This window comes from Oenanthe melanoleuca, chromosome 1 (assembly GCF_029582105.1).
Source record: "Oenanthe melanoleuca isolate GR-GAL-2019-014 chromosome 1, OMel1.0, whole genome shotgun sequence".
Lineage (NCBI taxonomy): Eukaryota > Metazoa > Chordata > Aves > Passeriformes > Muscicapidae > Oenanthe > Oenanthe melanoleuca.
This window is the reverse complement of record NC_079333.1, coordinates 20,662,888-20,683,136: the sequence shown is the minus strand read 5'-3', so window position 1 is coordinate 20,683,136 and position 20,249 is coordinate 20,662,888. Positions and strand designations below refer to the sequence as shown.

Genomic DNA, 20,249 nt, shown 5'->3' with positions numbered 1-20,249 from the left:
CTGAAACTCTTGTGGCTTTCTGGCTGCTGCAGCAGCCTCTCATCCGGGGTAGGGAGAGGGGAAAACACATAACTAATAGATACCAGCACTGATGGATAACAAACAGCTCTGTATTTTAAATGCTTCAAGAGTTTCAACTCCCTTGTGCTGAGATTGTCTGAGAATGATAAAGATGCATTTTCTGTTTGTAATAGGTGCAGTACTTCTTCAAGATTCTGGACAATTAACAGGCTCCATCCTCACCCACTGCAACAAACACATACACAGAACTGTGTGTTCATTCATTTATTTGTCCAATGTTTCAACCTGACTGAAATACAAGATCAACAAGAGCACTGTACTCCTGGCTATTATTACATGTTAGAACATAGAGTTTTGCACTTTAGACAACATTTAACACCATTCTATGGGGTACTGCATTGCTTTTATAAAGTTTAAAATAAAGATTTATTTTCAAACATGTGACTTTGGTTTATTTCATACATTACACTTTCTTGCAGAAAAAATAAAATTGTACAACTGCATAAATATAAAATTCTTCCACCATGAAAATGGCTAAAACATTCAATAAAGACATTAGCACCACAGTGTGCGATGCCTTCAGCAGGAAAAAAAAAAAAAAAAAGAAAAAAAGAAAAAAGAAAATATACAAAGCAAAGAGTTATGCCTATCACTGAGGAGAGTGATAGCCTGACCCAGTCTCTCACACAACATACTGGAGGATAAGGGAAGAGGTGGAGAGAGAGAGACAGCATTCGCTACAAAGCACAGTACACAATCACCTATTCTCTTTAACTTCACTTAAGTTAGTTTCCCTGCCACCCCTCCAAATAAAATACCCTAACACCACAGAAAAGCCAGAAGCCTTATGGAGTGCTGTTAAATATCGTCTCACAGGTGGGCCTTTCTTTGAAAAGGAACAAAATAATGAGAAGTTTCATGCCAGTTCTAGTCCCATTGAGTATTTACACCTTGGACAGCAAAAGTCTTTGCTCACAAGAAGTAGAAAACAGATACAATACATGGCTTGAAAAATGACCAGAGTATGCACCTATAGTACTGTACACTAAATAAAATACACAAGGCAGCAATACTTAGGGGCCAGAAACACTGCTTACTACAAGTCAGTTATGGAATCATAATTTACAGTAAAAATGGGCATGTCCCAAGGCTCAATTTTGTTTTCTTTTGTCATTTACAGTAGAATAAATATTTGTCGCTATTGCTACACTTTGTTTACATTCTAACCTAGTAAATGCAGAAAGCTAGTGTAAAGCATATAGATTACGTGTAGGTCCCATACGTATGACAGTTTGTTCAAGACTAGTAGGTTTTCTTTTTTGTTCTTTTTTTTTTTTTTTTAACCTTTTTAAATGGCTAGGAGGAGGAGGGGGGAGGAAGAGAGTTGTGCTTACAATCAGCTGCTTTTTATGTCGAATTTAATATCAAAGCGTCCCTGGAAGCGGTCCTTGTCGCTGTAGACGATGTTCTGCCCGTAGGCCCTGCACTCCACGCGCACCTCCATGTCGTAGGTCAGGTTGGTGAACTGCACGGCCACCAGCGGCTGCAGGTACCGCGGCTGCAGCAGCTTCCCGTAGTAGGGGTAGTACTGCAGCCCGAAGCCGGGGTAGCCGCCCATCCCATAGTACTCCACCGTGCCGATCTTGTCTGCGTCCTCCTCTCGCTGCAGGGGCAACAGGAGGCACAACCAGTGACAACCAAACTCTGCCTTTGGCAGCCCTTGGCTGCAGCAGCAGCTGATTTCAGATGGTGACCTCCTGCTTGCTCAGCGCTGGTCCCCACCGTGACAGCACAAGAGCTGCCTGGTCAGCACACAAACAGCATCTCCCAGCCACGACAAGGGCTCTGCTTCATTTAAAGCCTCAGCCACTTTACACAGTTAGAAACCACCAGAGCCTCCTGTGGTACAGTTGCAGAGACTTTGGCTACAAAAACTTTGCTGTTTCTCAGCTGCTTTACACCTGCCAAGTATGAAATATCTTCCCTGGAGGCCTTTTTTTTTTTGGCTCCAGCACAGCACTTCGAAGCCAAGTGGCTACTTTTGAAGATACCTTTAACTATCTTGCCCTGGTTTTACCCCACACTGTGAGAGCAGCACTAACTCATCATCAGTGGGGCTTTGAGAAACTTCTGTTCCTGAGGGTGAGATATCCCAAGTAAGAACTACCCCATTTGTCTATGCAAAGGCAGGCAGGGAGGTAACTACACCTGGACAAAGGCTTAGTCATCCCCTGCAGCTTCCCAACTCTGCTCTGTCGCATTTCAGCTTACCTTGGCAACGCAGTGGACGGGGATGAGATTTGGGTTGTATTTTGCCATAACCTCAGGAGGGAGGCTTTCATTGACTGGAGCCTAGAAGAGATGCAGAACAAGGGGATGTTACACACTGGACATTCCTCTGCAGACTGGAGCACCTTTGCAGCAACAAAGATCAACAGTACTGAACACACACCATTAACTGGAATCCCTTCTAAGCACAGATCAGAGGCAACAGCTCTCAGTGGTTCTTGGGACAGACAAGTAGTGTAACACAACTGGAAGCAGGGGAACTTGACCCAAGCAGAACTGCTGGCTGTTCTTCAGCTTCACCTGCTGTGGATACAAGCAGGTCAGGCTGGGTTTAGTTCCATGGTGTCCCTGGGGAAAGCATTTCATGGCAGAGTGTCTGTAGCTAGTGGGACTTGTTTTTGCAAGCTCAGGCAGTGGCAAGATTGCACTGTTGCAGGATTTGCCACCTGCCTGCCAGGTGTGTGCAATCAGGACTGGAAATGCACAGGGAAGAACAAAATGTGGCAGCCTCACCCTGACACTGCTGAACTTCAGCACCACCAACAAGGAAGGACAAAAGCTCTGGGTATATCAGAGAAAGGTGTGAGTGCCAACTCTCATAGTCCAACCATTAACCCAGCTGGTCTTTGGTCTTTTAAAGGGCAGCAGTATTGCATGACAACATTGCAGTTTCAGATCTGCTTTACAAACACTTTTCCCAATGCAGGAACCATGGGGTCTCTGCTGGAGTGTGGAACCAAAATAAATACTGCCTGGATGCATTGTTTCTAAATGAAACACGCAAAGTCATTTCGTGACAAGACCCTGCTGTCTAACGCAGTCTGGAGGTCTCCAGAGCTCCATGGCAAAACAAAGGGAGGAACACACCAAACCCTTCTCTTTCCCAGTCATCAAACACACACATCTCATGTCACCCCACAGCCACCACAGTATATTCTCCTAAAATGCTTCCACCACGCATCAGATAAAACAAAAGTTTGCTCATTTCTTTAGCACAGGACAAGCTCCCTTTGAAGGAAAGCATTCCTCAGGACTTGTTAGTGCCATTTCTCATCCTCAAGTGCCCTGGCAGATGGGAGTGAAAGTGGCATAGAACACCATTTGCACTGCTCTCCATCCACAAGATGGAGTGGCAGGTTTTGCACATCACCTTATTCAACAGCACGTGTTTTGCCACTGAATTCTTAAAGAAATTTTTAGCATTTTCATGTGTTGGGGATAAAAACAGAAGGAAAAACCATGAATGTCTAGATTAACACCCTTCAGCATTGCTACAAACTTGCTTTTGGGTGAAGGACAGAGCAACCAGATGGCAGAGATATCCTACAGCCTCTGGAAAATTACATTAAATTAACTAAAGACCTCCTCACCTTTCTTACAGCTGTGCCTGACTTTCAAATGTAGTTTACTCTTTAGAGCCTGTGTTTCACTCTGGTATTTAATATTAGCTTTCATCATTTAATTAAGCAGTTTTAGCAAGGCAGACAAGACTACACTGCCTGAGATAAAAAATGGAGTGGATCAGGGAATGACAAAATGTATTGATGTTTCTACAGACAGAGTTGGTCTGGGATGGTCCCATGGAAGCATACAGGAATTTTAAATGGAATTTATATTTGGAAAAAACCCCTTTATAGCAACTCCAATAGCAGGCTCAGGAGCTACCAGATAAATAACCAGGAGGTTGCACTGTGAGGTTCACTGCTACTTGTTACCAATTTGCAGTGCACAACTTTCACTGCTTTTTAATCAAATGCATTTTTAAAGCAAATTGTTCAAACTGTCTCACAATTTATCCTCTGCAGAAAGGATTTAATACTTATTTCTTTCCAGAGATCAAAAAACAGGCACAGCAAATCTGCAGCCAACCCCTCCTCCTGATCAGCAGCTTCTGCTAGAAAGGGAAGAGAGATACTTGCCTGAGGTTTGAAGCCAATAATTCTGTTGAGCTTGACAAGGATGCATGGTTTGCCATCCTTGTACCCATAGGTGGGATCATTTAATCCAGAACAATTTTCCAGCCATTCACGTTTGAATTTGCAGACCTTCTTCTGGCCCTGGGCATCATTGTATGGTCCTCTCTCTTTGTATTCAGTAGGTATGTCTGTCATGGCAGGGAAGGAAAACACAACCATGAGATTTCTTCCAGAGTCACCTGGCTCAGAGACTAATTTTTTCTGAACAGTTTTACAAGTAGGGTCCCCTCAGGTTTGATACAGAGATTTTATGAGGCAAGAGTCTCATTCACATGATTACAAATAACCTATTAAAGGTTAGCACCTCCCAGATGTTTGACTGCATAGCATGAAGAGGACCAGCACTGGCTTTAGCAAAGTTATCAGTAAAACCCCTGTGGCTTTCAGAGAGAATAAGGTCAGTGCCATAAGCTTCAGACTCAGCTGCAGTGTTCTCCAACTGAAATGTGGGGGTTCCCAACCCTACAGTAATAAGCTGCTAAATATGGCCCAAACAGAATTAGTGAGCAATTAGTTAACCAACATGCTGCTGAACAGCTGAAGGCCAAGACCACCACTGCTCAACCTCAGCTTCTGGTGGACCTGACAGGCATCACTCAGAGCCCTCAGCTGTAGGAAACAATTGAGACTTACCTCCACAGTCCTGAAACACGATGTTCTCAGTTTGTTGCTCTGCACTGTAGTCCCTTAAGAAATTATCAAGGTTCCTCACATAGGGTTCATAACTTCTGGGGTCAGAGGCAGTAAAGGCAATTTCTGTCTTTTGAACCTGGGGGACTTGAGTCAGTCCTAAGAAAATCAAATCAGAAGAAAACACTAAGTACACCTCAGAACTGCACAGCCTCCAGGCAATACTAAGAACATATCTCCTAATAATAATAATCTCTATTTTTCAGACTTATTAACTTTGACAAAACAGCTTAAGCTCACTGGAGGAGAGGCTCTCCTCTTTCCAACAAGAGTCTTAAATATTTATCACAGTGTTTGTGTCAGGTAAAAAGACAAAAATCAGAAAATGGAGAAGTGAGACTACAAGTCAAGGCTTCTTCAAGAAAAACAGCCAGCCACAGGTCCACTGTGCACTTCTGCCTCCTCCTCACGGACAGAAGGGAAGCTGTGTGTGAGACCAACCACATAGAACACAAGTATCCCTAACAGGCTGCCTTCAGTGTCTGCAAACACTGTGTTTAGGATACAGCACAGCTGTCCACTCGTGAACTCCTGCAAAAAAAGACAAGAGAGGTTTCCCAAGTCCTGTCATGCTCTGCCAGCTGGAATCCACGTGGCCTTTGTGTGTCCCTCTTGTAGGATGCAGGGCAGGAGACATTTTCTCCCTTAGCAAATTCAGCTGCCTAAGCACTCACTGCCTCCTCTCTTTTCACTGCCTAATTGGGTATTTCTGACTGTAAAACTCATCTTCTGAGCTCTCTTATCAGCAGTTCATCACCAAGTAGGTGAGTAGGAAATGCCACCACACAGAAGAGTTGTTTGAAAGACTCTACAGATTCTGGGCTGTGATAACCAGCTCAGATTTAGACTATAATGACAGTAATGCATGGAGAAGAGAAAAGACTATAAACAACACATGCCTACAGGTAATGAAAAGCACTGACTCTTCTGCTCTTTGTTGTGGAACTTGGAAATAGTTGCTCCTATGAAATGTTTAGGTCACATTTTAATTGAAAGTATTGATGCATGACTAACACTTTCTTTTAAGTAATGGGAACCGAGTTCATGCTGCTTTTGTGGTAGCCACTGTAATTATTGAGGTCTTGACTTCAGTTCAGCTTGTCATCTTCATTTTAGCAAGATCAAGAAAAGGAGCAGGGGAGCAGCATTTGCTTTGACAGCTTTCAGAACAGGCCTATTGCCAAGAAGCTCCTCTGGTGCAAAACTCAGGCAGCTTAGCTGCCTGGCCCCAAACCACAAGAGCTTGTGACTCCAGCAATTTTTCCAAAGCCACTTGAGTGGTTCTACTCAGTCCCTCCTCAAACCAACTCACCACTCCCCCATCCCCCTGCCACTACCCACTAACTTTGAATTTGTAACCTAGGACAAAGATAAGCTTTGTTCCCCTAAACACAGGTCCTGGTCACCAAAGGTTGTGGGAAGTCCAGAAAGGAGCTTGGGTGTTTCAAGTTTTATTCCTGAAGCAGCTTCAACTGCTCAAAAATCCCTCTGGTACAAATGGACTGGGTTGAATTTACAAGTTTAGAAGCAATTTGCTATTCCTCTAGCAGAATGGCATCCTACCCTCCAAAGTCAGTGGCTTTCAACCTGAGCAATTACTCATTTTCTTGCTTCACAAACAGTTATATATAGAATAAGTATGCCAGTTTCCATTTTAGTAAGGGACTCCAATCCCATCCTGCCAAGCTCTTCTCATGTTACCACTCAGCTGGGAAGCATAGACTCAGTCACCTGAAGTGGCTGTCTGGAATTGCAGCAGAAGCAGACCAGGCCTTGTGTCCTCTCCTAGGTCTGCCTTTTCCAGAGTTCAAGTTACAGGTGTGCCATTCAAATGCCATTCAATAAATACAAAAAAAAAAAAAAAAAAAAAAAAAAAAAATCAAGAAAACATGGCCAGGCCTGTTAAATTCCAGTCAGGCAAGTGAAGCCAGTTTTGCTCAGGACCTCCCCATCTGTTTCTTGTTTTGGCCAAGGTAACATGCAGCACTCACACAGGCCTGGCAAAGGTGACATGAAGGTCAGCAATAAACCCAGTGGTTTGTAAAAGCCACCCAGTAGAAGATATCCCTGTTCTCTCTCTAAGAGAGCCTGGCCACTGACAGGTACAGTCCAATGCCAACCCTCCACCCATCAGACAAGTGACTTGGCTGAGAACAGACTCCCATCCCTAAGCATCCCTGCCTTGCCCATCTCCACAGAACTGCCACAAAGTCCAGGCAGTACCACCAAGCAGCTGTTCCAGCAGCCAGCACAAAGGAACCACTGCTCCTGCCAGGTAACCTGTGGCCAAAGCTGGGCTGTTTTCTGCCTAACTGGCAGCACTTCCAGGTGGTTGGATGAACCATATTAGACCAGGCTTATTATTAGGAACAGTTGTATGGCCATAGTAACCACTCTTACTCCATCACATCATGCTCATTTCCAAGTACCATGTAAACTTTGTTCATTTCCTTCTGTACATCCCAGAGCCAAACTAAAAGCTGCAGTGCTGTTAGCAGAGCAGCACTACCACTGAAACCTTGAGCAAGCTCATGTGGAAAACCAAGCATGTTGTAGGATGGCAGAAGGTAACCTCTGCAGAACACTAACCTTTCTGGAACATTCTCTCATCCCCACTTGGGAACTTAAGTAGGGACAAGAAAAATGTTTAAAAGCTGAGCCCTTGCAGTACTACCTGGAATGTATTGCTAGACACCCAAGGAAGTGTGTGACTGGCCCTTCATGAGCAAGTCCTGTGGGGGAAAAGAAACAAACCCACAGGTGCTTTCATAGCCAGCAGTCTAAGAACCCTCTCCCCATCCTCAGACTATAACCTGTATGACACAGCTCTGCATCTCAAGCTATTACAACAGTGATGCACCATGGTGTCACGTGGCAATGCTGTCCTTTTCACAGGAAAGGATCAAGTAACTCATTGCTAAAATACTGACAAATTAGAAAATTGCTGCAACAGGCACTTCAGAATGCCTTGTTAGGAAATAAGACTCTCATCTTCACTTGGCTGACATTGTCCATATAAATGATGAGCAATGCCTCAAGTTGGTAATGGACACCACCTTCTGTTGGCTGTGACTATACAAGGACATCAAACACCAACAAGACCCACATAAAGTCATTTGGTTTGGATTTTTTTCAGCTACAGTTCCACTTCCAAAATGCCACTGCAGATTAAAATCCCCATTTATTCAAGTTCATTTAAAAAACAATTTTCCACAAAGATTTTATCACTCTAAGCTGCAATAGCAAGACTTCAGGAGAAGTGTCCTACGGGTAAAGAGGAAGAAACTAAAAGTGGGAAGTCAGGCCTGTTATTAGGATCAGCTGTATAAGGCCATAGTAACCACCCTGACTCCATCACACCATGCTCATTTCCAAGTACCACGTAACCTTTGTTCCAAATGAGTATGAACACTCCTGAGGTGACACAAACAACAAATTGATTGATCACTACACCCTCCCCCAGCTCACTACATGAGGATAGATTTTAGAAGCCACCATATTGAACAATGTCCTTCCAAGCTTCCAGTCAACCTCATCCCCAAATTGCAAAAAGCAGGTGCAAATCTTCTGCAAAAGCTGCTTGGCTGTAACATCCTGGAGGCTGATAGTGAGATTTCCCAAGCACAGGTGCTGCTGAGATGAGAGAAGCAAAGCAGTGCAACTTCACAGCACACACTCCTTTGAAGCCTCCTGCCACCTTGCTGCTGCTGTCCAAGTGGGGAACACACACCAAAGAACCTTTTCCATGACGCACTCACTGCCCAGCAGTGACTGAAATCCCCTGGCTGGAGCAGGGATCCTTCCTTCCAGCAGCCACTTGCAAGGCTTTGCCTCAGGCTGCAGTGAGCTCTGCCCCTCAGCCAGGCCCTGACAGAATGCTGTTCCACAGGATGCACACCACAAGATGGCAGGATACACAGCCCAATTTGTATTGGGGTGGGGAGGGGCAGAATTAAGCATTATTTTTTAGGGATGCTTCTTAAGAGGCAATATCTTCATCCTTCCCTATTAGCAGGGTAAGTCCTCTGTGTTCAAAGCAGAGCCTGAGCCTGCACACGTGGAACTGGGAGCTGGGGCTGTCGCAATGGCAGGGCTGGACAGGCAGGTGAACTGCACTGTCCCTTCCCCCACCACAAGACAAAAGAAAGAAAAAAAAAAAGTGTAATGGAAAGGTACAATACTCAGCTTGCCCTGAAGCCCTGTATAACATTCCTTGTTGTGTTCAATGCAGAAACCATTTACCATATTAATGACACTTGCCTACAAAAATAGCACTTTATGGCTTTCAATGTTATACCCATGTCAATAACTCAATACAACACCCTGTAGGTTCTGTTGCTGTTATGAAATCTGTTGTATTTCAGAACAAGAACGATATTATAGCAGCCCCTACAGCATTTGCTCTTGCAAATCCTGAAGGCAAGTCTAGTTTTCCCTTTCTCAAAACATTCAAGGCTGACAAAACAGGGACTTGCCCAAGAAGGACAGAGCACTGGAACAAGAATAAAACCAGCTTTTCTGACTCCCTAGAAAATCCAGGGCTTTATCAAGCAGCTAGTATACTTGCTTGGCTCACAAATTTTCCCACAAGAACCAGGAATTAGAATTGCCCAATATCCTATTTTATATGGTTCATTATCTGCAGGTGTCTCAGATCACAGAAAGTTCGATGCTCACCATACATGTGATCATTGCCAGAAGAGCAGCTGTACTTGCAGCACTGGGGAGAATCCTGCACAGCCAGGGAACACAGGGATTGCTGACCCCCCAAACAGAAGTGCAGCCACTCACTACCTGTCAGTGTCTCTGGCAGCCTGCATTAAAGGGCTATTTTGGACTTAGTTTCACGGCTGCTGTGCTAGAGGACAAGGAATGTTCTAAGTGCCAGCCTACACCAGCTTGTCCACATCTGTAGGAAGAGCTGTCAAGTGATGTTCTGCAAAGAACCCAGCACTATATACTAATTATTTCTTTGAAGTTTTATGTATATGCCATTGCAGTTTGGTTCAAAACGCTTGTTTACTGGCTCCCCACTTCAAGCATTCATGGAGTTGGATTTTGTTCCCCTTGTTTTCAGTTCACATCCTGAAAGCTCATTACAAAAGATCCTGACAACCTTTTCATTGTTCCTCCATTTTGATTTCTGCAGTACACACTACAAGAGTGTCTTGAAATTAAATTCCTGGTGCAGTATGCAATTAAGATATTAATAAGTCCTCTGTAGGCTAAAATATCTCACAGAAATTTTACCAGAGTTGCTTTGAAATTGGAATCAAACTGCTGTTTCATAGAAAGCAAACAGTTTATCTAGAATGGGTAATTATGTGACATCTGGCTGAACATCAGGACTATCTGAGTGAGACCCCAGATCCATGAGCGCCTTCACTAATTATTTCATGAAGGGGAAAAGCACATTATTGAGTAACAGCTACCCCAGCATTAGCCATGTTGGCTTTTCAGATGCAGCCAATGGTTCTGGGCAATACCAGTGACAGTCCTTCCTGCAAATGTCAGGGTCCACTGCAGAGACTAAAATTGCTGCTTTCAGTGCTTAAGACAGCATTTACCCCAGCCACGGTGGTGGTACATGAAGAAGCCGAACACACTAACAGCAGTTCCAGCCTCTGTTCTGTGCTTAAAGCATGCTGGTAGAAAAGGAGTTATCTGGAAAAGGTGATTTAGCTGAGCTGTAACACCATTTGGTGACGGTGACATTGCCTGTGTTTAGGGCAGGGATTCACAGCACAGCATTACAGACAGTGGGGCTGCAAGACACAGAGCAGCACCAGGGCCAACTTGTGTAGCTGCAAGCCATCAGCCTCACAATTGTCACTTAAATATCACTGTTATTAAAAGCTTCTGAACTGTTTTACAGAGCAACTGGAGCCGGATCGTTAGGATGCCCAGTGCCAGGCAGCCTCAAGGTCACTGGCAATGTGGGAAGCAGCAGTGGCGCAGCTCCCCCAGCGCTCCGGGAGCGGATAGCGCAGCCGGGCAGGCGGAGCGCGACCTGCGGCACGGCTCGCTCCTGCCGAGCCACCGTGCTGAGCAGGGATCCCTTCTGCCTGGGAGGACAGCTCACACACCAGAGCCACCCTCCCTTCACCTCCCACGCCAGTCAGCTGCAATTCCCACTAGCGAGTGCCACAGTGGCTCTAGAGTACAGGGTACTTCGGTCACTGTCCCCTTTCCTCTTGTGCATGCCACTTCCACAGATAGAGCCAGCATTTTATCTCTTCACTTACCCATGTGAACACAGTGGTTCTGAAGAAAAACTGAACCCAGCTTACTCACACAGCCCGTTCCCAGAAGTGAAGCCTTTTGACCTCACCCAATCACTTCAGCTTAGGGGAAGGGAAAACCAAACTAGGTTCAAGTTCCTCTCAGAGAGGAGACATTTTTTGTGTGATGCAATCTTTAATTCTAGCAGGATTGTCTTCAAGCCCCTGTACTGTTAATGCAGAAGGCTGGGAACATACCCACCCCCTGCAAATATGTGTTGCAGCAACGACACGCTTATTTCATCCTCCTTGTTGAGGTGAGTAACCAACCCCGCCTTCCCAGAACAGCTTTCACAAAGTCAAACACGGGCCTCCTGTTCAGTTACCTGGAGGTGCCACTCGATCCTGGTATTTGGGCTCAAATTCACTGACAGTGAGCAACATCACTTGGATGGTCCCGATGAATATACCTGCCAGGCAGCCGTAGAAGATGACATAGAAGAGGAGGATCTTAACTGCAAGAGAAAACAAACAAAGAGGAATCAAATCAAGCCCTCACGTTTCAGGACAATGCTTCCAACCTTTGCCACTTGCAAGGAAGAGCACAGCATAGAAAATTCAGATGTTGCAACAACATCTGTTTAACAGTGAGATTATGCCCTGATGCAGATAGGAAATGTAAGGCGCTCCAGTTGTTTGGTGGTAGGGAAACATGACCCCTGAAAACTTAGAAATCCTTGAATCAGGGTTTGGGCTTATAAAATATAAGTCTACACCACGCTCCCCCACACCTTCAAGGATCCCTTGGCTGCCCCAGCCCCTCACACTCGACACTGTCAGTGGTCCAAGCACCCCACAGCATGTGTGCTTGAAGGATACTATTCCACACAGCTCTGGGACTCAAAGCTGTTTCCAGGAGCAGTAACAGTAAATGTTTCATTCGCATTTACAAGCCATTGTAAAGCCTGATCTCTTCTAGTAATCCAGGCCATCGCCTCCAAAAAAAGAAAACCAAGAGAGTTCAGGCCCAATGAACTTAAGTACTCCATCTCAAATGTAGGAAAGTATTCCTAAGGTGTCAAAATACTGCACATTTACCAGCTTTGTGTGCCTACAAAGCACTCTGGCACTGCTCATACCAATTAAAGGGAACATCCTGAATAACCTTGTGGAGGGAGTGAGAAGAATGGAGAAGAGTCTGGAGATGCAGCCCAGCTCGGGGTATTACCAGTTTGCAAGGATTATCTGAACTGATTAACTGCAGGGTAACATGCTGTACTATGCACCACCAGGCCACCCACAAGGGTAGGCCAGCCCAGCCCATGCCAAGCAACTGTATTGCGTGTCGGGCTGCAGGGACACACAGAGGCCAAAGACAACTTGAGAGCGAGCCTGCTTGATCTCACAATGTCCTCACCTAATGGCAAACTAGACAGACATAGTTTATTTGAAGGACTTGAAATGAGGAGCTACCAGGGAAGGGGAGTAAGTAGTGGGTGGAAATATTATTCCTTCTCACTCCCCAGCTCCATCATTAAAAAAAAAACGACCTACATCATTAGAGAAGCCTCACAATGAAAACTGGCCGTTCTGGTTGTTCTAAGTCTATGAAAGACAGGCAAACAGAAGGGCCACCCAGAGAAGCAGAGGCTGAGGGACACTGTCAGAAAGGCGCTCCATCCTCCTCCTCGTGTGCACCGGAGGGAGCCAGGGCTGGAGGGCAGAGCTGGGTGCAGTAACTGGTGCTCCAGGAGTTAAAGCACTCTTTGGTATCCAGGCAGCGTAAAGCAAATGGCTGTGACGTCAGGGACGTGTGGAAATTTTTTCCAGAGCACGGTCATGGGAGGTGCTGTTGTAACAAACCAAACACTAATGCTGTTGTCTGCAGCGTAATGCCTTTGAGTTTTTTAACATCAAAAGGCAAACGCTGGGAGGTAGCTTATTTAATCAGGTTCCCAGCCAGGATGCTCTAAACGCCAAAGACACCTTAAAGGTCAAAACCACTCCAAGGTCTCAGAAAATACACAGTGGGTCTAGAAATGGAGCACCACAGGGTTGAAGGAAAAAGCTTCTTGCAACAGGTAGGCTTATAACAGAAGAATGTGCTCATCAGCCTGCAGATCGACTCAGCAAATGGAAATCAGTCCTAGGCAGATAGGTACGGGCACTCTGGGAGAAGGACCTGGTTCAGCCTCCGCGTTTGAAGCACTGCGCAGTTGCCTGGTGCCTCAGGAGCAGAAAATACCTCTCCATGCGCACGCACAACCCCATTCTGCTCACGTAAAGATACGGCAGAAGCCTGCTCTAGTCCGCCTTCCAGAGCTGCCGGCTCTGGATGTGGCACTCCGGCCGATCCATTACAATAGGAGCTGAATTCAACATCGCAAGGGTGGCAACACCAGCTGTGGTTGGCAGCAACTGGAAGGCTGTCTATTTGCGTAAAGAAATTAAAAGCCTCTTCAAGCTAAATCCTATGAATACAGCGCCCAATGAATATATCATAAGCTTTTATGAGGAATGCACATAGAGCCATTTCCTTCTTGCGGAGATATTAAAAGTCAATCGCTCTTTCTCAGCGGAGTAAAACTCGCTTAGTTTCATTTAGCCAGAGAAAACAGAAAAATAGAAAAAGCCTCTGTAAGGTCTAAGGCAGATGAGAGGTAGGAGGTCAAGATCCCCCGACGGCGATGCTCCCGGGCCGGTCCAGCCACCGGGAAAGGAAGGAGACCCAAGGACGAGGCGCCCTCCACAAGGTCGGCCCGACCCCGCCTCACCCCCGGACCCACCTGGAGCCGCGCTCGGCGGCCCCCGCGGACCCCGAGGGCAGAAAGCGGGGGGACCCCGACCCTGCCTCCCCCGCCCCGGCCCCAGCCCCCCCGCCGCCGGCGGAGGCGGAGCGCCGGGGCCGTGCTGCAGCGCCCGCCGCATCGCCGCCCCCCGGCCCCGCACTCACACCAGCTGCCCCCGGTGCGGCCCAGCAGCTCCTTCTTCTCCGAGTTCCAGATGAATTTCTTCCAGTTGCCGTCACCGTCCTTGGCCTTCCCGCGGGCCATGGCGAGCGGCGGGGTGGGCGAGCGGCGTGCGGAGACCTAGAGCCCCGGGCGGGCGGAGCGGGCAGGAGCCGGCCGGGCGGAGCGGCCCCGGAAGGTGCGGGTGGGTGCGCCCGCCCCGGCGGCGCCGGCCCGGCGGGGCAGAGCGGGGGAGCGGCCGGGGGGACGCGGGAGCGGCGGGGGAGCGCGGCGGAGCGCACGGGGCACGGAGCAGCCGCGCTCCCCGCGCGGCGCCCCTTCATATACAGCGCGGGCTCCGCCCCGGCCGCGCCGCCGCCAATGCGGGCCGGGGAGCGCTGCGGGGCGGGGCGGGGCGGGCGGGGGCGCGCCGGCGGCGGTAGCGCCAGGGAGGGAGGGGGCGGGGGGCTGCGGCACCGGCACCGGCACCGGCACCGGCACCCGAGGGTTGGGTTGGGTCGGTGTGGGCTGCCCGCTGCTCGGCGGGGCTCAGACCCGCCGGGCCGGGCAGGTGCGTGCGTGTGCCCGCCCGCGGGGGCGCGCGTCCTTTGCCCGGCCGCAGCTGCGGGCGCGCCGTGCGCGATCCCGCACACCTGTGCGCGCGCCGGCCCGCACACGTGCCCGCCCGTTCCCGGTATTCTCGGTATTCCCGCCCCGCCCGCTCCCCCCAGCAGAGACGATCGGCCGGGCGCTGCTGAGCGCGGTCCCTCCCCTGCTCCTGCCCCTGGCGCCCCGGCGGGCTCCCCTGTAACGCGGCTGCGGAATAATGAGCGCGAACCGCGCTCCCGTCCCGGCCCCGCGCCCCGGGGGACGGCAGGTCCCGCTTCCCCCGGGGAGCCCCTGCCCGCCCCTCTGGCGGGAGGGACGGGACTCACACACGCTACCGCCGCCACCGCCCTTGCGAGGTGACCTTCAGGGCGCTGCTCAAGCGCCGCTGCCGCCTCGGGGTCGGGGGACACCCGGCAGCCGGCAGCGCACCCCTGGCCAGGCCGACTGGGGCTGGGGGTTCTCTGCAGGGACACCTCTGTGATCACAGGTAACCAGTGTGCCTTGGTCCTCCGGCACCATTAAAGGACAGTTAAATTAAATCTGTACAGGCAAGCATACTTGGTTTGTTTACCTGTGAACTTCCTGTCAGCAATATTGTATTCTACAGATTTTCTTACCCTTAAACCACTGATACATTCTCTGAACTTTACCTCCATCTTCCTATTTTTTTTTTTTTTTTCTTAAGGTCTGGAATCACGAGGAATGCACATAACATGAGCTTTTCCACGGTGCTACGCAGCAGGTGCACATTCTGGTGGTTCCCTGCAAGAATGACCTAGCCTGGAATCAAGGAATGCCCAAACTCAATATGCTCTTCTCAGGTCTCAAGAAGAAGTGGTCTGGCCACCATCATCAAATACCCTTCCTAAGTCATTAAAGCTATCATTTAGGGGACAAGTTGTAATGGGGCATTCTTCTCCAAGTGATCCATGGCTACAACCCTGAACCAGTCCCTGAAGCAACTGAGGGATCTGATTTTTAGGCCTCTCAGCCTCACTTTGCTGGAGCCTCTCAAGGTCCAGGCAGGCCGGATACCCTCAAACTCACACCACCATTCATGGCAGTGGCTGAGGATGGCTTCCTTAGCTTTAGACGTGCAACCAGACTTCTCAAAGCCATGGAGGCTTGTGGGTTAGAGATACACGGTCTTCTAGGCACACAGCTTCTGTGTGTGTTTAATTGGGAGTGTCTGGTTTGATGAACGCACCATGATACATTATACATGATCAAAGGGAGCCAGGTGTGCCACACAGATTTTCTGGGCTAGGAGAATCAGCTCCCAGTGGTGTTTATGTGATGGGAAAGAGCTGGAGAGCCACAGGGAAGAGGATAATTGGAATCTCTCTTTTCTCCTTGGTGTCTGGTCAGAGCTGGTCTTTTAAAGAGTCCTGGTGATGGTGGTTGATAACAAAAGCAAACACAGACAGCAGTACCTGATACCCAAGAGAACATCATCTACACTGCAGGGAGGGCAGTATCAGTTACAACTTAAGGCAGCTGTGATTACAATCAATCCAATGAATACACAAGCACTGCTGAAGGAAAACCACCCATTTTTGACTCCCCAGACCACAGTGCAGTTGCTGCTCTTGCCAGATAGTCGTGCCTCTCATCTGCTGGGCTGCAAATCTGCAGTGGCAACTGAGGAACTGAACCAACTTTCCTTCTAGTGCCCTGGTGCAATTTATAGCCCAGGTATGCTGCCCTACAAAGGACAGCAGTTTGGGAATTATGTATGGGTGCATGGTTGTGTCACCCAAGCATGTAATCTGCTCACCAGACAGCCTGCCCTGCAATGCTGTGTCTCGTGTTATCCATGGGCCAGGACCCAGTTAATCTGCTCTGTGGAGGAAACAGTACATGAGTTAGCTCAGGGTACATACAGCAGCAGCAGTGCAGCCCTCTCCTTCTTGCCTTCATCCAAAACAAAACAGGCGTGGGACATTCAGGGAGACTCAAGGTGAAACTGAAATCAGGGAAGATTTGAATGGGGATACTCTCTACCACAGCATTATTTCCTGTGACCACAGAGAATGAGTTTGGAGAAAGCAGCTAGAGAATATCTAAAGAACTGTATCACAATTACACAATAAATGGCCAGGCAGAACCACGATGTAGCTCTGAGTACATGCACACCATCTCTATGAGCTCCAGTGCTGCTGGTGGATGCTGAGCTACAGGAGCTCCTTCCTGGCTTCATCAGTGTTTGTTCAAGGATCACTGGGAAACTCTCTCCTCTTCCTGCAAGCATCTGTAGTTCTGTATACATACACAGACAAGTTCTGCTGGGTTGGTGGTGGCCAGAAGCATCAAATCCCTGTGACTGCACAGGCTGGGGCATGCAGGATGTGGAATGGGCAAAATGCCCTTCGTGAGGGTGGCCAACCATTCCTGCCCACCTTGTACAGAAGTGAGGATTCTGTCCTGTGCATGCTCAGGACATGCACTTTACTCGATGTCTGTGAATCATCCTCTCAGGATCAGCAGAACTAATAGGCAATGAGGTGCCGAGTTTTATTCAAATTTACTGTTTGTTTGGCTGCTCAGATATCAATCAGGCAGTCTCTAAGGCCACCACTGTATGATCTGATTTTTTAAGGCGATAAGGGCCTGAGGCAATGTTGGAAACTGCCAAGAACAAAATGTGCAAAGCAATGCATGTCCAGGAGATTAGCTGCAGGATGAAGGATTAGAGAAAGCTGTGCAGTGACACCTAGGAAGGAAGAACCTACAGGATAGAAGTTGCTAAGCATTTATCTCACTGTCTTGAGCATAGCCATCCAAGAGATTTCCTGCTTCCATTTGATCTCCTGCCTTGTGGGACTGGAAGAAAGCAGCTAGAGTGAGGAAAGGTGTCTCACTATGGTGTGGGAGGGTGGACAATTATTTCTAATGTAGCAGCAAAAGAGAAATGGCAGTGCAGAGCAAAGCAAAGCAAGGATTTGTCTGGCTTGATTTCTGCCCCTTAGTGCCATTTCTGGGAGGAAAAGTGACAGTGTTGCTGATGGTCACACACAGAAACTTTGGGCAATGTGTGATCCAGAAACATCCCTGAAGGTGGCTGTGAATGGTGCTGTGATGAGCCACTGCAAACCCATGGGGATGGGCCTGCTTGGACTGGCATGCCCAGGAGCTGGAAAAGGGCAGCTGCTCCACTGCTTGGCACCAAGCCTGCATCACACACAACAGGTGAGAGAGGACAGGGAAGTGAACAGCAGCACACAGCCCTCAGACTGCCATCAAGATGCCAGGTGGCAAAGAGCCATTTTATAGTCCTCTGGGAGCCTTGAGGGGGAGAGTAGTGACCCTCAAGAGCTGCCCTCAGGGTCCCAGCAAAGCAGTGCCTGTGTTTGGTCCCCACGCCAGCTTTTGGGTCCTGCAGGACGCTGCCTTGGGATTGTCCTCCAATTTTCTGCCTGGGAGGTTCAGGAGAAAAAATACCCACTCAGGGGCTGCTACACATAATGCTGGCTCAAGCAGGGTATGTTGTCTCCCAGGACAAAGCTGTCTTTCAAGTCTTCCTCCTTCCTTTCCTTGTCCCTCTTTCAGGTGTGGGGTCACTAGTGATTAGATTGACAGACATATGCAGTTGGTTCTCTGAGCACAATGACTGCACAATGTAAACACATTAACTGCATATAGCTGTGCAAGGTGAGGTAACTAAGGTCAAGGATCCATTAATTGGTAGGCCCTGAGAGAGCAAATATATGTAGAAATGATCTCCATCAAATTCAGACATGACATTATTCTTTTCCTTAATATCAGTTTTAGTTATGTTGAGGTGCTTCCACAGCTCACCCTTGGCAAAATGAGGTGTAAGACAACAGCCAATAAAACAGTAAATGTATGGATGGAAAATCCAAAAGTGTCTGAGGCATTTGCCCCAAACTTGTTTTGCTGAAGAGGAAAACAAATACCAGACCTCAGCTGATCATGCTGAAGAAGACAGCATCTGTCAGCTGGATTGAATGGTAACCAGGGAATGACAAAGACAATTTTGAGACAAAGAATGAGTTGGTTGGAAAGAAAAGAAAAATAGAAGAAATAAAAGAAAAATTAAAGCCAGTAACAGAGCAGGGAGAGGCCTCAGACTGTCAGAATCCAGTCTGGCACATCACAGCCTCTGCTGGGATCAGATGCAGCAGTTCCCTGTCCGTGTGACACCACCAGCAGCAGGCACCCAGCACATGGCCTGACCCCGTGGGGTGCAGGACTCACACTCAGGTGGGACCTGCTGGTGTCCCTTCCTCCAGCAGGTTCATCAGCTGATTGTAGGGAGCAGTGTGGGCACCTCCAGAGCTGGAGTGGCCACAGCTCCAGTGGGAGCAGGACATAATTGGGGGAACTGTGCTCCCAGAAGTGACCCCCGTGCCAGCAAGAGAGGGGTTGGTGCCCATGTGTCTGGGGTTAGTTACAAAAGTGTGTTTAACAAACAGCAGGAATTTGTAAGTGTTTTCTAAGTGTCTAACCTAGTGGTTTAACTGCTGACATAGACCCTGAATGTATAGTTAATGGACTGTCAATTAATTACATGCCCTTAATAAATCAATGAACCATTTCAGTCCCGATTTGGTTTAACTCAGGTGAGCTGAGCCACTTTTCCTTGCCACAATGACCAGCTGGTGCAGGCTTTTGGTCAGTCCTGGTGGGAGAAGGCCTGAATGCTCAGTGATAGAAGAAAAAGATTCACTTCACATTGAACTGATGTCTGTGTGCAGATCAAAGGAAGGTTTTTGGGGTGGACTGGATGGCAGGTGAAGACAGAAAAGGGGGATGCAATAGAGACAATGTGATGTGTGCCTGGTGTTTGATAACTGGGATAAATATTTCTAGTGGACAGTATAGATTTCTGGTGATGGCTACAGTGAAAACTGCTGGCTGCCAACACTGCTATGATGGAGACAAAGACAACTTGGGAAGGCAGTAGAAGTCACATCATATTGCCAGAATTTTGCTTTTTGGCTGATACAGAAAAAATTACTCTGATATCACACAAAATAATACAAAAATATTGCCTTGCATGAAATCTACCTTGTTGTCCTTGGAATATCTGGAAGTGATTACTACACAGGGAAGCAGCATTAGCCAGGAACTAGCTATGAAGCTATCAAGAGCAATGTGTTGTGATAATGGGCACCTGGAACCACATTGGAGCAGTAGCCAGCTTCCTGGTATGCAGCCACCAAGCTCAGGCAGCAGCTACATGAGCTCTTGATGCAGCAAGGCTTCACCCCTGCTGGTAAAAAAAAAAATTGTCCCCACTTGGCTCTACTGGATATAAAAGCACTGTGCAGCATCACAATAGGCTGCCAGCACTTTTTGGTTCAGGCAGTAAGATCACAGGACCTCATTCTCCACTTTGTCCTGACCATCAGCCCTGTATGGGCTTTCTGATGGAGGTTGTGTTTGGGCATCAGCCTCCTTGTCTGCTCCAGTTAGAGTTCTGCTGTCTCCAGCAGCCCAGGACATCCAGCAGGAAACCAAGGCAAAGAATG

General features: G+C 48.0%; 3 protein-coding genes across 3 annotated transcripts in view; 2 read left to right on the top strand and 1 right to left on the bottom strand.

Annotated features, from left to right (window-relative positions):
- Window positions 1-458, top strand: part of NME7 (NME/NM23 family member 7) — an 87,032-nt gene extending 86,574 nt beyond the window's left edge. The window contains exon 12 of the mRNA XM_056501258.1: window positions 195-458. Within this exon, the coding sequence (XP_056357233.1) occupies window positions 195-227 (33 nt within the window). The 3' untranslated portion in view covers window positions 228-458. The remainder of the gene's footprint in view (window positions 1-194) is intronic.
- On the bottom strand, window positions 271-14,488 carry ATP1B1 (ATPase Na+/K+ transporting subunit beta 1). Its single transcript, XM_056501271.1, has 6 exons — window positions 14,151-14,488; window positions 11,584-11,712; window positions 4,920-5,075; window positions 4,230-4,414; window positions 2,293-2,373; window positions 271-1,684 (listed from the first exon to the last, which is right to left on the bottom strand). The coding sequence occupies exons 1-6, from the start codon at window positions 14,248-14,250 to the stop codon at window positions 1,418-1,420; spliced, it is 918 nt and encodes a 305-aa protein (XP_056357246.1). The 5' UTR covers window positions 14,251-14,488; the 3' UTR covers window positions 271-1,417.
- On the top strand, window positions 13,885-15,647 carry LOC130248241 (collagen alpha-1(I) chain-like). Its single transcript, XM_056481848.1, has 2 exons — window positions 13,885-15,241; window positions 15,440-15,647. Exon 1 carries the CDS (start codon window positions 13,885-13,887, stop codon window positions 15,112-15,114), a length of 1,230 nt encoding a protein of 409 aa, XP_056337823.1. The 3' UTR covers window positions 15,115-15,241; window positions 15,440-15,647.
- Window positions 15,648-20,249: the final 4,602 nt, after the last annotated feature.